The sequence below is a fragment of the Pseudopodoces humilis genome, chromosome 7 (genome assembly GCF_049639895.1).
Source record: "Pseudopodoces humilis isolate 2021_Gansu_Grassland_sample_001 chromosome 7, ASM4963989v1, whole genome shotgun sequence".
Taxonomy (NCBI): Eukaryota; Metazoa; Chordata; class Aves; order Passeriformes; family Paridae; genus Pseudopodoces; species Pseudopodoces humilis.
The window spans coordinates 27,511,055-27,527,655 of record NC_142206.1 but is presented as its reverse complement, the minus strand read 5'-3'; the positions used below and the strand labels follow the sequence as shown (position 1 = coordinate 27,527,655).

At 36.7% G+C, this 16,601-nt stretch overlaps 1 protein-coding gene across 4 annotated transcripts in view; it reads left to right on the top strand.

Annotated features, from left to right (window-relative positions):
• RBM25 (RNA binding motif protein 25) overlaps positions 1 to 14,867 on the top strand; it is a 33,623-nt gene extending 18,756 nt beyond the window's left edge. For 3 of the 4 annotated variants that reach the window (XM_014252051.2, XM_014252052.2, XM_005522519.3), the window contains exons 8-19: positions 185 to 238; positions 495 to 578; positions 4,148 to 4,428; positions 5,290 to 5,506; positions 5,854 to 5,943; positions 8,181 to 8,254; positions 8,958 to 9,108; positions 9,461 to 9,785; positions 10,703 to 10,977; positions 11,420 to 11,518; positions 12,222 to 12,269; positions 13,323 to 14,867. In XM_014252051.2, coding sequence (XP_014107526.1) covers positions 185 to 238; positions 495 to 578; positions 4,148 to 4,428; positions 5,290 to 5,506; positions 5,854 to 5,943; positions 8,181 to 8,254; positions 8,958 to 9,108; positions 9,461 to 9,785; positions 10,703 to 10,977; positions 11,420 to 11,518; positions 12,222 to 12,269; positions 13,323 to 13,415 — 1,791 coding nt within the window. In that variant the 3' untranslated portion in view covers positions 13,416 to 14,867. The remainder of the gene's footprint in view (positions 1 to 184; positions 239 to 494; positions 579 to 4,147; positions 4,429 to 5,289; positions 5,507 to 5,853; positions 5,944 to 8,180; positions 8,255 to 8,957; positions 9,109 to 9,460; positions 9,786 to 10,702; positions 10,978 to 11,419; positions 11,519 to 12,221; positions 12,270 to 13,322) is intronic. The other variant, XM_014252054.2, reaches the window with a different exon arrangement.
• Positions 14,868 to 16,601: the final 1,734 nt, after the last annotated feature.

Genomic DNA, 16,601 nt, shown 5'->3' with positions numbered 1-16,601 from the left:
ATGTGTTTTTAAGTAGCTCAGCAAAGGGAGAATTAGCGAGGTTCTTCTGTAACTTTGTTGAATCAAAGAAATGAGATCACAGCAATACAATATTGCTTTGTAGTACAAACATACAAAACATTGTTTTTCAGAGTAGTGTGCAATCTATTTTTAAAAAAAAAAATCTCCGTGGATTTTTCCGCAGATTTTCCGCAGATTTCCAGTGGCCCCACTGATACCTTATCCACTCATCACCAAGGTTCGTTTACATTGTAGGCTTTGACAATGACTATGTTTACTGCTAGTTGCCAGATTTGTGACTCTTGTCCATCTGATTTTTTTTTTTTTTTTTTCCACTCATTAACATCAGACTGTCAGGTTTGGTACTGCAGAAGGACTTTATTTATCTCTTGCAAGACTGGTTGAAAACTTCTAACCTTCAGCTTTTCTCTTGTTCTCCTGTGTCTGTACAGATGGCTGTTAATGCTTTTACTCCTGTCCCCCTTGTTTTTTAGGAGGATATAAATGCTATAGAAATGGAGGAAGACAAAAGAGACCTGATATCAAGAGAGATCAGTAAATTCAGAGACACACACAAGGTAGTATTCTTGTTTTTGCACTTCATACAAATTAGGCTTTTTCAAAATCCAAAAAACCACTACTATAAAATTTAGCAGTACATTGCAATATCACTTAAAATGATGTTTATATTAGGTTTAATATACATGTAGCTCTTTACAAGTCAGAAAAAGACAGTTGCCACGTTAAAGTGGCCCGTGACATCTTTATGCTAAGACTTTGATTGCTACTGAGTATATTTCAGTCTTCTCACTTCAGCATGAATAAAGGCAGCTTAAGTTGCTACACATACATTAAGTCAAGATATTTATAAGTGAAGGCTAAACGGGGCTGCAGTATAAGACATACACTTGAGTGTGTTTCTCTAGGTAGATTTGTAACATTATCCAAGATTTTTGAAGAGATGAAACGTGAATTAAATTAAAGTCTTTTATTTTAATAGTTCTAAGTTAAGAGTGGGGGAAGATTAAAACTAGGTCAGTGGTTACCAGACTTACCAAACTTTAGATGCATGGAAGAACTGTAAATTCCCATAAAGCTAATCTATTCATTGACCCCCACCATTATGATAGAGATCATATGGTGACTAATGCAAGATGAAACTCACAGCTTGGAAAGTAACATGGAATAGGATGTAAGTATGAGTTTCTGTTTTTTATTATACTTATGGATGCCCCCTCAGAAAAATATGCAAAGGGGTAACTGGCTTGGAAATGTTTGTGCACATCAAGTCCCACCCACCCCAGGGTCCCCACTTAAAGAAGTTTCCACTAATGCTAGTGCATATGTGAATGTTTCTGCTTTGGAAAGTGATACTTGCGGATCGGAGCACAACTATGCATGTGATGTTCTTATTTTAATGTTTAGCTTAAAGTTGTTATTAATTTTTCCCCAATGAGATTGGAGTGGTCCTTGCCTAGGGAAGTATCAACAAGCTGCTCTTTCGAGCACACACTTTTCTTTCAAAATACCCCCAAAATCAACATTAAAAAAATGTTGAAGGTACAGCAAGGTGAAGTGTGCCCATGTTGTTCAGCTTTACCACATGCAGTCAGTGGGGATGGTACCATGTTTTTATGCAACTATATCAATATGAGCACAGGTGACTACATGTTATTGTATGTACATGTATTCAGTTTTTCTCTTAACTAAAGTTGTTCAAGATAGAAACCTGGGGGAAAAAATCTAGAAAAAGTCATCTGGAGAAGCTCAGCAATTGAATGTGAAACTGGTTAGTGGTGAAACTTCAGTAGAATTACGTTCAATTCCGAGCCCCAAGTTGCCACACGCACTAAAATGCAAACAAGTAATACTTTTTTTTAAAATTGCAAACAAAACAAACAAAAACCAAGCTTCACTGTTTCAGAAGCAGTTGGGCATTTCACTGCCCTTGATCTGTATTTTTGGGGGGGCTATTTTGGGTTTCTTAACATTAAAAATCAACTGGAAGTAGTCATTGTGTATATTGGATATGTTTAAAAGGGGCTGTTGAATCCTTAGCAGCGGACTAGTGAGCACAGTGAACCTTTGCATGTTTTTGGTATGAGTTTATAAACAATAACGACAGACTGTCAGGGTATCAGCATTGCAGGGGGCGTCCATTTACAGCACGGACGAGTCTGAAGAGAGCTCAAGGTAAGATTTATAATTCTTCTACCTGTTCATTTCTGTTCATTACTTCAGTTTATCTGATACTGTTCCCATCCCATTACCCTGTCAGGTCCTTTTATTTAGGTTTGCAGAAGTTGACTGAGGTCAGATTTTGATTTAAAAATATACCAGTTTATTTTTTCAATTGGGTTTTAAGAAAGTGGACTTAGGAAAAGAATTTTAATATACCAAAACTTGTGTGTGTGTACTTACACTTCGGTGAATATATTTTTAATAAAAGAAAGAAACCCACTCTCTTGAGAAATCTCACCATAAACAAAGTTTTTGAGAGTGGTGAAAAAGCAGGAGTTCAACTAAAGAAATGTCTATTGGAACATCTAAGATAACCTGTAAGTATCAACCACTTCAGTATGTAAACTTTCTTTAAAAGTATATGAAAATTGAGGTAAGTTGTTTTTAAAAGCTGACAACCTAGTTTAGCATTTGACCCTGCTGAGTTTAACACTGTAAAGCTCCTGGATAATACTCTTTAGAAATTAGATTTTCAGCCCAGTGTATATTATAGGATCTAAGTTTTATTTTTTTCACATCAATTTTCTACCAATTCCTACCATTTTAAGTCCCCTTTTCCTTTTGTGATTTCAATGTATCCAACATGGGTTTGCCTGTATTGTGTTATCAATGCAGCATAGTTTCACTGGATACATGAATCACTAATGAATTAGCTTTATTTCTGTAATCCTCTGTCGGTTCTCTGGTCTCTGTGCCTATGGCAGAAGAACACTAATCAGGTAAGATTGCTTTTTAAAGTTGTCTTAAATGCTTTGTTTAAAAGAAAAGAACAAAAAAACACAAACCAGAGAAAATGCTGTTTCATTGTTCCAGTTTTTAATTTCATTTCAGTGATGGTAAACGTGGAGCCAAAGGGGATAAACCTGTTTATTCTGCTCAATATTTGTTCAAAAAGTGGTATTCTTGTATCCATCAGGTTGAAATTTGGTATATTTGGTTGTTATTTGGTATATTTGTGAACCGTGTACTTGCTCTTCCTCCCAGAAACATAGCTAATAGGCAAGGTTAATCCAGTGTTGGCGGTCCATGTCCTAGCACAGCATCTGTAAGTTAACACATAACAATTGCTTCCAAGGATGGATTTATCTATCATTCTGTTGATGTATTTTCTATTGTCTTATAGGAATTCTGGTCATAAGAACTGTTTCTATATGAAAAAAAAGTGGCAATTTTGTACAATTTTTAGTAAAACTGTAGCAGGTAACATTTAGTTTCTGTGTTTCAAAAGAGCTATTTCCAACCTTTTTTTAACTGTCTCCATCTTGCAGTGGTGGAAGTTAAGATACTATTCTGCAGAGTCCAGTTCTTACCAGTGAAAACATAGAACTTTTTTAGGGAGGGAAAAGGGGAAAAGTGACAGTTTTCTTCACTCTTAAACCACATGCACCGTGTGTAAGTGGATATATTTCTTTACCCGAGTTTTCATCTAGGATGGTTTTGGTGTGCCAAGACTTTTTGGAAAACAACTCACTGTCCCAGTAAGCATTCCACTGAAATATATTTTCCTAATTGAACTGAGTTAATTTTATCAGCTGGAAGTTCACTTTACTTATACCCAGCTGGCTTATAGGGCCAGTGGAATTTGAATCCCACCTGAGTCATGACTGGTAGTGCACTCTGAATGTGCAGTTTAGTCAGCTCATAATACAAGGCCAGCCCTACTCTGCTAAGGTTGGAGATTGCTGGTCTGTGTAGATCTGTGCTTTTGCACGAAACTTAGTCTTGTGATTGCTGCATTTTGATTTCATACTTACAAGTTCCAAAAAATACCCACCAAACCCTATTTTATATTTTAAAATTCATGGCGGTTTTGGTATTTCCATTACCAGCCTTGTGTGTTGCGTCGGGAATATCCAGTTTGTGTAACTACAAAATTAACTATGAAAGTTCTCTTGTTGGTTTTTAGAAACTGGAGGAGGAAAAAGGCAAAAAGGAGAAAGAAAGACAGGAAATTGAAAAAGAACGCAGAGAAAGAGAAAGGGAACGGGAGCGTGAACGAGAAAGGAGGGAGCGTGAAAGAGAGAGGGAACGTGAACGAGAGAAGGAGAAGGAACGGGAGCGTGAACGGGAGCGAGATAGGGATCGAGACCGAACTAAGGACCGAGACAGAGACCGCGAGCGAGACAGAGACCGTGACAGAGATCGTGAAAGAAGTTCAGACCGCAACAAGGATCGGAGCAGATCAAGGTAAATGTACTTCAGTTACTATTCATTTCACTTTTTTTTAGTGCTCTTTGCTAAATGTATAGAGTTCGGTAGATCAGCTGCCATTCAAAAGAGAATGATCCTTGTGGATGATCAGAGTAACAGCAGGAAATCCAAATTTGGAGAATACTTGATTTCCCCCACAGCACAAGAATATAAAAACTGCAATGTGCAGTAAGAAATTCTCCAATTATGACTTAGGCATACTGGTTATATCTCAAATATCTCCTATTTTTCATTATTAGCTTTATTCCTGCTTAAGGTTTTCTTATGTTTGTGATATTTTTTAGCTTAAACAGGTTCTATCATTTCCTTTGTTACATGGTGGGCTTCTTGGTTGGATTTTGGGGAGGTTTTTTTCAGTTAGTTTGGTTTGGGTTTTTTGTTTGGTTTGTGTTGGGCTTCTTAGTAAAAGCAAGGGGATTATTCTTTCAAGCTGTAATTAGTCATACCATATTCCAAGTGCTGCTTTCACACTAAATCATCTTGTCAGAAGTGTTAAAATTGTGTCTAAGCCACATATACATGAAAGATTTGTTAAGGATATCCTTTCATTCTGATGGTTTTGGCTATGGAGAACTGCTAACACAATCTGATAAGAAATTGCCATTTGCTTGTGTTTAATTTCTGTAGATATTGCTAGTTAGTGGTTAGTGTTCAGACAGCTACTTTTAGTGGGTTTTTGAGTACCCATCAGTAAATATTGATTTTATGCCTATATCTATATCAGCTAATTATCTTCTACAACCGCAGAAGAAAAATAACCGCTAAGTTGCCATTAATCCTGTGATTGAATGGAGAGGAGGGCTCTGTACTGAACTTCGGGGTTTTCTCTTCCTTCAGAGAAAAAAGTAGAGACAGGGAAAGAGAACGAGAGCGTGAGAGGGAAAGAGAACGAGAACGCGAGAGGGAACGGGAAAGAGAACGAGAACGGGAAAGAGAGCGGGAAAGAGAGCGGGAAAAGGATAAGAAGAGAGACCGAGAAGAAGATGAAGAAGATGCCTACGAACGACGAAAATTGGAGAGGAAACTGCGCGAGAAGGAAGCTGCATATCAAGAGGTAGGTTGTAATTTTTAAGGTTCTTTAAATAAAACAGTATTTCTGAGAGTTGATAACAAGCCCTAAAATACATCATTCTCCTTTTCCTAAAGATGTTTTTAATCCTTTGAGTATATGAGCTGGGGCAGAATATGTAAGTCACTGTCAAAACAGACCTTTTATTCTATTTATTCATAATTTTATTTTATTCTCTATTTTCTATCATATTTTATTCTCTATTCATAATTTTAAATTACAGTTATGCAGATTATTTATAGTACAGCTATTTTAAACAACAATCCAAACTTTGAAGTAGTACTGCTGTTCTTAATGTTCCTGAGGATTGAAGTGTATTTTCTTCTTTGCAGCGTCTTAAAAACTGGGAAATCAGAGAAAGAAAAAAGAGTCGAGAATATGAAAAAGAGGCTGAGAGGGAGGAAGAAAGAAGACGGGAAATGGTAAGGCTTTTAGTTTGATGTGTAATTTTCCCTGCTTTGTTGTCTTGGTTCCATTTAGAATGCAGTATTCTACTGTTATATTTATGGATAGTAATAGAGCTCTCATTTTGTATAAAGGCCATGTGTGTTTTTATATCAGAAGAATCCCCAGTTAATAGACTTGAAACAGCAGATGCCTAGTAAGTGGGAGTACTATTTAGAGTCTGAAAAACAAAGCCTAGTGATTTGGTCTTGTGAAGGCAGAAGAGATGAGAAGTAGGCAGCTGCAAAGTACTGTGATCTGATTGTCACTATCACATCTGTGAATTGTTTCAGATTTGTGACAGAACCTACTGTATGTTCTATGTTATGCAGGTGGAACTAGACCTGGTTTTTTAACTTCCAGCCTGCTCATGTGACCAAACCTTCTATGAAATATGATACAATATTCTTGAATGTATCTAAGCACTTTATGAACTCCTGTCCTTAGTTCATTAGTTGTGAAATTACCACAGTTACCAATATAACACTTGGAAGTTTTGTTGGAAAAGACACCTTTGGAAGATGAATAATTCTGTAATCTCATAGTTTTGTGCTAAAGCATAAAGAAGTTATTTTAAGTTTTAGGGGTGTTATTTCACTTCATAGTTTCTTAGAGAAGGAGAGAAGTTGAGAGAGTAGACAATGAGTTAGTAATTGCATGTATTGCAATACATGCAAAGAAACATGCAGAAGCAAGAGGATTATAAAATACTCATGTGGAATGCAGGTTTTCCCTTGTCCTGGTTTGAAAGACAGGTGTCTGCTGAGGAAGGCAGGAGCCTCCCTTGAAATGGAATATGTAAACCCCCTCCCTTCGAATTACTATAATTTTTAAACTAAGGGGCTCTCAGGCAAAGATATGGGAATAGGAATAACAGTTTTTACTAGGAAAATTAAAATACAAATGCAGTAGTACAAAAAAAAATCATTGACAGACTCAGAATACAACCTGACACCCTGTTGGTCAGGGTGTTGGTAGCGCTCCAATTAAATTGCAGCTGCAGTCCTCCTGGAGTGACAGATGTGGCTCTGTTAAAGCAGTGATCCTGTAGAAGAGTGTCATTTCCCTCTGGAGGTCCAGTGGTGGTGTAGATGGGTCCGGTCTTTCTCTGGGAATCCAGTGGAAAAGGCTGACTGTGGTGTTCTAAATGTCAGATTACATCCAGGTTGGAATGCTTGGCTCCTCCCCGGGATGGAGCATCTCAGAATGGGATGATGTTGTTTTTATCAGTCATGCAGTGAGACTCAATGGTCCATTAAAAGATATCCCCCTGGAGGGAGGTGGGTCATAGAAGAGATAAAGAACACTGCCACACCTGGTTTTAATGGATGGTAATAGAATACATACTTTTGGTTGCATCTTGCGTTGCAACCTAAGACACCCCTCTAAATGCATGAAGGGGAAAAAGTTTGAAATTCATTAAATGGTATTTTCCATTCCAAATCCTCCTGCACACTGGCTATGGATGGCAGTTGTAGAAAGCAGTGTTTCATTTTGTGCTGAAATTACAACCATAATCATAATTTGTTTCTCAAAGTCATTAGCACAGAAGTATATTACTGTTGGTTTAAGGATATTGCTTAAATACAGGTTAGAAGCTCCTAATTTAATTTTCCTTGAAGAACTGGGGGTTTTGCCCAGTTGTCTTCGTTTTATTAGAAGGGGAGAAAGTGTCTCCTCTCTTTCTCCCTCGCCCCCTACAGTGTTAGACCTGCCCATTAATATTGCATGGGCCTGTACCTTAGTGCCACATGGTTTGTATCGGTGCCACAACAGGAGAGTGCTTATCCTAGGAGAAACGGTCAGATTTATTTCTCTGCATGACTGTCTTAAAAAAGCTCTTGAAACAAAGCAGTACTGATAAATACACTTAGGCTGCTACATTAAAATACCCAGTAGCAGACTTAAAGGATTTTGAGGATCTTTTGATCCTCTTCATCTGTAATATAAAACAAAAAAACCCAAATAAATATATATATGTGGATGGGGGTTTATGTTTATATATATATATATATATATATATATGCAAATCAGTGACACAATACCAGTGGACCCTCTGGATGCAATACCAAAATTTTTTAATTTTCTGTTTGGGAAACTGTATTTTTAGTTTAAAGCACACTAGATCTACAGTTAACTTGCTAGTAACATTAATAAACTTTAAACTACTGGAAAGGAAACCAGAAATCATTATTTAAGTTTCTATTCCTTGCAGGCAAAAGAAGCCAAACGATTGAAAGAATTCTTAGAAGATTATGATGATGACAGAGATGATCCAAAATACTACAGGTATGTCTTTGGATTCCTAACAATAAAATCTCCAATGTTCATTTTGACACAGTTGTGGGATTTGTTGGCAGAGGCTTGTTGGAGTTTATATTTGACTGGTAATGTGGCAGTGTAAGGGTTACAACTGCCTAATTTTTTTTAGTGTCACTTCATAAGTGGCAGAGGGAAAAGGGAAGCTCCGTACTTCTACTATTTAATGCTGGGGAATAGCTGCTTATTCCTATCACTTTTCTTTTGTGAGACAGGGCAGAAGTCATTGTAATGTCAAAATGAGGTGCTGGGAGCAGGGAGATAGGAACAAGCATGCCTTTAAATAATTCACTGCAAAGAAGCTGTAATTAATATGAAGAACAAGCTTGTTAATATAAACGATTTGGAACATCCTCAGCATGGGACTAGCTAACATTTCTGTAAATCAGATTTAACAGAAGTGGTTCTTGTCAAAAATCTATAAAACTTGATTCTTTCACTAAAGAGATCAGCATCCACCTTCTCTACTTCTGTTTAATGTGGTGGGGTAGATTCTGTACAGTAAAGCTGAGAGCTGATATGTTAAGATTCTTCTGTTACAGAGGATGCCACATGCTCTTATCAATCGTATTTTCATTTACTGGGAGATATATCTGTATGTAGGTTTTCTTGTATTGTAGTACAAGCCTCTCATTGAAATGTTCTCTCAATAAAAAATATGTGTCTTCTGTAGGGGTAGTGCTCTTCAGAAGAGGCTACGAGACAGGGAGAAAGAGATGGAAGCAGATGAACGAGATAGGAAAAGGGAAAAGGAAGAATTAGAAGAAATTAGGCAACGTCTTCTGGCTGAAGGACATCCAGATCCAGATGCAGAACTCCAGAGGGTGAGTTACTGTTGGTCTGACAAGAAGACAAGTCCTTTGTATTCTGATTGTGTTGAGCAAAACTGTGTAAGAGATCTGGTATTTACTATTTTCTCTATTCACTTTTTCTTATAAAGAAATTCAGATAAGCAGTAAGAACAGTGGAAACAAAAAAACTTTCCACATCAATATCCAGATTTAATGGAGTTCGAAAACAAATTTGAATTAATCAGTATACCTTAGAAGAATGCCAGTAGTTAAATGTATTTTTCTTGTCTAACAGTCTTCTACAAAGGAGGATCTTTAGATTCTTTTCAGACAGTGCTGATTTTGAGATAGCTTCTTTTTTTGCTAATTGTCTGTTTCATTGTAGATGGAGCAGGAGGCTGAGCGGCGTAGGCAGCCACAAATAAAACAAGAGCCAGAATCTGAGGAGGAAGAGGAAGACAAGGCAGAAAAAGAAGAAAAAAGAGAAGAGCCAGAGGAGGAGGAGGAGGAGCCTGAACAAAAGCCTTGCCTTAAACCAACTTTACGACCCATCAGTTCTGCTCCGTCTGTTTCTTCTGCTAGTGGAAACGCAACTCCTAACACACCTGGTGATGAGTCTCCCTGTGGCATTATTATTCCTCATGAAAATTCACCTGAACAGCAGCAACTGGAAGAGCATCGGCCCAAAATAGGACTCAGCCTCAAACTGGGCAAGTTTACATTTTATTTCAGTCTTCCATATGGTATTGAAATAAAAATTTCAAGCCGAGTAGCCACATGGCTTTCCAAATATGTCATCAAGTTTGATGTATTTCTACCAAGTAGTTATCCAGATGCTGTGCTTGAGTTGTCTTATCCAGAAGATACATTTTATAGAGCTTTCTTCATCCAAAAGCTTGAGGGCAAAAAATAAGAGAATTTTAGGCATGTTCAAGGGCTAATTTTTGTAGGAATGTTCTGAGCTGGGATTGGTTATTTTCACATGCCTTTTCACCTTTATATATCTGTAAATATCCCTTTCAAAACTCATTGCTACTGTTCATTGGTGTAAGTCTATGTTTAGAATATCTGAATGAACTGATGCCAGTTGTGAGTGAAATTTGAGCATAGAGTTCCTCAGTACTTAGCAATTTCCTAATTTGAGCAGCAGAACTAAGAACATTTGTATTACAGAAGGTTTGTGCATTTACTATTTACTATTTTGATTGAGTTAGGCCATACTGCACTTTGAGCTCACACTGTTATATCTTGAATGATGGGAGACTTTATGGCATTAGGCTGATGAGCACTTTTTATAAGAAAAGCATAAGCATTGCAAGCTTTCACTTCTGTGCTCTGCCTTTGCTAAGGTTGTGGCTTGACCATAGTTTTCCCTCAGAGAGAGTGCTAATTGGTTTCAGGGCAGAGAAAGAAGACCATATTTTTCAAATGGGTCAGAATCTTGAACAAACTCTAATGGATCTTTATCTCTTTTGCCACATTTGTAACAGAGTTTGAGAGATTAAAAGTCAGTGCCAGGCATTCACAGACGTTTATGTAGCGTACAAACCAATATTCCTCAAGTAATAGGGAAGAACAAACTAGTTTGGGTTGCAGTTGATGTTACTCTCTGCCTTTTGGGTTGTAGGTGCCTGCAACAGTCCTAATCAGCCCAATGCTGTAAAAAGGAAGAAACTTGCTGTGGATAGTGTTTTCAATAAATTTGATGATGAAGACAGCGACGATGTGCCCCGGAAAAGGAAACTTGTTCCCCTGGATTATGGAGAAGAAGATAAAAGCAATATCAAAGGCAGTGTCAATACAGAAGAAAAGCGCAAACACATTAAGAGTCTCATTGAAAAGATTCCCACAGCAAAACCAGAGCTCTTTGCTTATCCTCTTGACTGGTCAATTGTGGATTCAGTAAGTTGATTGGTTTAACCATTTTTTAAAAGGCTTAATTTTTCCAAATAAACATTATAATTGAATAGGAAAACAAGGTTACTGGGATCTCAGTGGATTGGAGCATCATTAAGTGGAGTCGAACTTGAGTCCTCTGTTTATTGTCCATATATAATCCTTATTCTGAAGTGTGCCTGTTTATTTTTGTTTTGTCTCTCTCGAATTGCCACTATGAATTATCAAGCAGTTTTGTGGAAGGAGGAAAAAAGACACTGTAAAAACATGTTTGAGTGGCTCTCAGAAATAATTGCAGATGCCAGATCTCTAAGGGTTATATCACTGATAGCAAAATGTATCTTCTGCTAAATAGCTGTTTGAGTCTTCTAGATGCCTATTGGGAAATTGTTGCAACAGAGTGAAGTTTAAGGTGTAATTATTCATTTCTTTGTGGTTTTTTTTCCAGACACTGATGGAACGTCGAATTAGACCATGGATCAACAAGAAAATAATAGAATATATTGGTGAAGAAGAAGCTACACTAGTTGACTTTGTTTGCTCTAAGGTTTGTATCTTCTGCGTTCTCTGTGAAGCTGGGGATTTGCTCCCTATTTGAACTGCATCAGCGACTCCTGTACTTGTGTTTATAATGGCTTGCCTTGGTTTATATTTGGGCTATCATATGAGAGGCAAAGCAAGTCCTGAGAGTGTGTGACACAGTTGAAAGCAGAAAGTCAAAAGCAGAAGTTGAATATTTGCCATGCTTACATTATTTACAGGTGCGTGTAGATATATATAAATAAACAGAACTCTGTGGTGTTGAAAGACAACTTACTTGGTTCTGGAAAAAAAAATTAAATACTTAACAGGTAGATGAGAAATCCAGGTATGAGGAGTGATACCGGGAGAATTTTGCCTTTTGTCTTCCATTAGCAGCTTATTGTTGAAGGAAGAGAGGCTTTTTCCCTAAACTGAGAAAACATAATTGGAGATGTAAGAATAGCCAGAAAATACAGGACCTGTGAATCTCAGGAGCTTCCTGGAACTTATTCTTCAGTAATTTGCCATAAACTAGTACTCACTATGATGGATTCTGATGCAGTTTAATACTAATTTTTGCCACAGCTGTTGTTGGAACCTGATGAACTGCAAATACTTTCTTGCATGTGCAAAGCATTCAGAATTCCTTGGACATAACTGGATTTTGTCCAAAAATGTATATAGCATTTATTCTAAATTTTCAGTCTAAAAACATTTGTTTCTTTCAGGTTATGGCTCACAGCTCACCTCAGAGCATACTGGATGATGTTGCCATGGTAAGCAGGAATTCTGTAACTGATATACTTTCTACATTTTACTGAAACTAAAAGTCAATTATGCAAAATAGCAAGAGTCCATAACAGAAAACACGTGTTAGATATGATTAAGCACATCATGCTAGCACAGGTATTATTTTGCAGTTACAGTGCCTAGGTACAAATTACTGAACCCTCTTCAGAATTTCTCAATATTCAGAAGTGTGGAACAAAAACTTTTGTCCCTAAGAGTAGATGTCAAAATCAACAATAACAGAACTGTATCAGAAATAAAAACTTCTGTTCCTTCTCATGAATAGATTTTTATTAGTGATTTAGTGTATCTTCTCCTAATTAAGGAGCAAAAGGTGATTTTTCTGTAGAAGAGTAAAAGCTCTTTTTTGCCTATTGTTGGAAGAAAGAATGATGAGCATTATGAAATAATGCTAATGTTCCACCATGTTTTCATACACTGAAAGTGAATAAAAAAATAATTGTCCACCCCCTTCCTGTAAGGAAACTTGGAGGCAAGGTTGGTAGTAGCCACATGCATAGTGCAAGATAGTAGACTGGTTTTGGTGTGACTAGTACTTGGGGAGACTTGGAGAGATGCTGTGGACACTCAAGTTTGTCTAGATTCACTAAAAGCCTAGATAATAAATTCAGGGAAGAGAAATCTATGGAGGGTTTTACAAATAATCCAAGGAAGCTCCAAATGAAAATGAGCAGAGATTAGGAGTTAATTTAACGGAAAATACCGCATGTGAATGTCCTGTTCTTACATTGTTTCCAAGCCTGACATTTCTCTGCCTCTTCCCAAACCACTTTTGAATACTAGTTTACTGGTGCTTCTACCTCTAAGTGCTCAACAGCTGCCCTATACAAGTACATAGTTAGAGCCTGGTCAGGTCACTGATATTGAACAGACAAACTTGCCAGAGTTTCATTCGGTCCCTCTCTCAATGACTTGTATTATGCTATATCCATTTTGTAGTTCTGATGCATCTACAATTAGTCTTTATAACTGGAATGCATAATCTAAAAATTAATCTATAAAATGTGTATTTCCTACAGGTACTAGATGAAGAAGCTGAAGTTTTCATAGTCAAAATGTGGAGATTGTTGATATACGAGACAGAAGCAAAGAAGATTGGCCTAGTGAAATAAAGTGCTCTCCTTGCTTCTAGGGTTCCATTTCAATTTTGGGCTTTCTTTCCCCCATTGTTCAGAGACTTTGAATTCTCTCTGTTCTCAGAGACTTGAGACCTGTATTTTTTTATGTAGAAAATGTGAATTTTTTTTGTCCTCTGCTCTGAGGCCCCTTTTACCCTTCTCAATTAGTTATCAAATCCTGCATTCGTTCTCTTTATAATACACGAGGTACAATTACCGGTATGTTTTATAAGCTGCAGCTACTGTACATGCTCTTTGGTAATTTTGTTATGTTACCCTAATTCTTGTAAATAAGAAAAAAAAATTCCATTTTGCAAAACATTTGCACTTAATGTGGAACTATATCAGTTACAGATGAAGACAAAGGATTTTGCTGCAAGTTTATCAGTGTTTTTTTGGGAGTATACTTCCCCTTTTTTATTTAAGGAATGATCAAAATACGATTTAAAAGTAAGTGTCTTGAGCTGTTTTCACAGAACAGCTTTGTGTGTTCATTTGATCTCTTCATCTGACTGGAAAAGGAGTTCCTTCAAACTTCTTTTTTTAATGTGAACCAGTAGTAATCTTGGTACTTTGTTGCCTATTAAGAATTACTCATGAAGCTGGGAACGTAATCTCTTGCAGATGCTCTGCTTCTTTCCCAGAAAGTGCAAATCACAGGAAGTTTATTTGCTCAATTAAAACAAGAGCAGGACCTAAATTCAGTAAGTGCTATCTAATGGTTTTTGTTTTCTTCTTCTGCTCAATTTCATTCTAGCCCTTATCTACTATCACTTCTGTCTCCAAAATAATCAGATAGTTTTTTTTAAAAGAAATTATTTTTTAAAACTTTTTTTTTAATATTTAGAAACAGAGAAAAGCCCTGTTTGAATATGTCTCTTAAAAAAAAGAAAAAAACAAACCATGAAAACTAAACCATAAGTTTTCAAACAAAGCTGAAATCTTGTTTTATTCATACTGTTAAACTAGCCCTGACTTTTGTTTTCTACTGTATGCAGTCTCTTGTCCACAAAAAGAGGGTAATATTTTCCTGCCTTGTTTGTATGTTTTTTTATAAATAGACTGATATGGTATAAATGATGACATGTACTGTAAACTGCATTTTTTTTATCTCATACCTGGGTAAGAAGTCAAATCTATAATGTGCTGTGAGCTGTTTTGATTGCAGGAGGACTGTGTTCCAGGGAGCAAATGGTCTCAAAATTATTTTTAATTTTTGAAACACAATTCTTAATAGCAAGCAAATTAAGTAAAGGTGTTCCAATATCTCTATATTGTATTTAACTGAAGGATACAGGTTGACCTGTTCAGAAAACATAACTGTGACCTTGAGTTACTAGTTCTTTGTATCTGGAGAGGACACTTGAAAACACTGTTCTTAAAATCGGGATCGTGTAAAGGTTCCACCATGTAAATATTTCAGATATTAAAAATGTATATATTTGATTTAAGGGTTGATATTCTTTTGGAGTCTTACGCAGCATGCAATTGTGTTTAACAGTGCTTACTGAATCAAGTGTTCCCAAATTAGGGATGGGTTTGTTTTTTAAAACTACCTCCTGCTTATATTAGGTGACTAGAAGCCTGCAAATTTAGATTCTATCCCAGTATATTCTTTCTCATCCCTGTGATACTACACTACACATCACCAAATGTTCTTTTTTAACTTGAAGTGTCATGCTCAAATGTTACTTTCATGTTGTGCTTGAATTTCCCTAAGAATGTTTTGGGTTGCATGCTTACATGTTGCAATCTTCCTATTTTCTACAACTTGATGGTTGCAACCCTAAGAAATTACTTCCCTGTTCTCCATATACAGTTCTGCATCACCATTTACAAAAAAGTTTTCAAGTTCTAAATAAATTCAAAGCTTGCGCTGTTTGTAGCAAATACAGAGAAGAGGGCGAGTGAACTTCATGAGTGCCTTTTGACCTGATAAATGGCATTCTCTCTCATTAGCAGTAGTTAAACAAGACAAATGTGATAAATGCATTGTAATGCCACTGTGTGACAACTTGCCCAACATCCTCAGACAGATTCTTCGGAGAAAGCTCAAGTTGTGAAACTTCAGTTTATTTCTGTCCTACACTAAAGCTGTGTGTGCAATGGACATACTTGTACTCTTCCTTTCCTAAGGAGACTGAAGGTGCCTGGATGAGAAAGACATGTAAACTTTAAGCTGGAGTGTTAAATACCTAGGTAAATAAGTATATAGAATCACTGTGATACCATCAAAAAATCAGTTTTGTGGAAGTTCAGGTTTTCTTCAGTAGTGGAAGAAGAAAGAATGTTCACTAGATGAACTCTGGTTTGGCTTATCAGTTTTTCCTCTTTCAGAATGCAAGTATAAAGTCACTTCTGCTTTACCCCTTACTCCAAGTTTTGTTATGTCTCAGTGATACTGTATTTTGTGTCAGTGATGCTGGGGAGTAGAACACAAGTTACGTACTGGTGAAGTTCTTAGTATAGAAAGTAACCTCTGTTTCTTAACTTTCGACATGCACTAACAGAATTATTTCAAGATAAATTCGGAAAATGTGGGGTAGAAAAAGCCTTTTTTGCCAATATTACAACAATTCACTGTCTGGATGTATGATTTAATATACGCTATATGTTACATTAGTGAATGCACAGATGAAGAGTATGCTAAGAATGAGATAAATGGGTAAGTATGGATGTTGCCACCAGGTGCTCAGTACATCATGCCATAGTGCAACCCATACTGTGAGGGAAAGTTACTCCAGAAGTTCCATACACTGTGTAATGAAAAAATACCAGCATTTACACAGAACTGGATGTACTTGTTTATGTGGACCTTATGGTGGAATAAGGCTTTCAAACTTGACATAACACGTGATTTTATTCTCCTAATAATAATTTTGTGTAATTGCCATTCAGTGTTTGGAATATGTGAGCGCAAAATCTAAAGTATCATATTTCTTCATTAACATGCACTGAAAAGAAACGGGAAACAAGGAGGAAGTAAAATCTGTTACCAAGAATTATATATTTTTATATTATCTTTTAAGTTGGTGAGAGTCTTCTTGTTCTTAGAGTATTTAACTTACTCACCTGCTGATTTGGTCTTTTTAATCTTGGCTGTTTCCTTCATTCTCTATGCAGGAACCTGTACTAAAAATAATGATCTAGCTAGATGGTCATAGCTCTAAATGTGGGTAG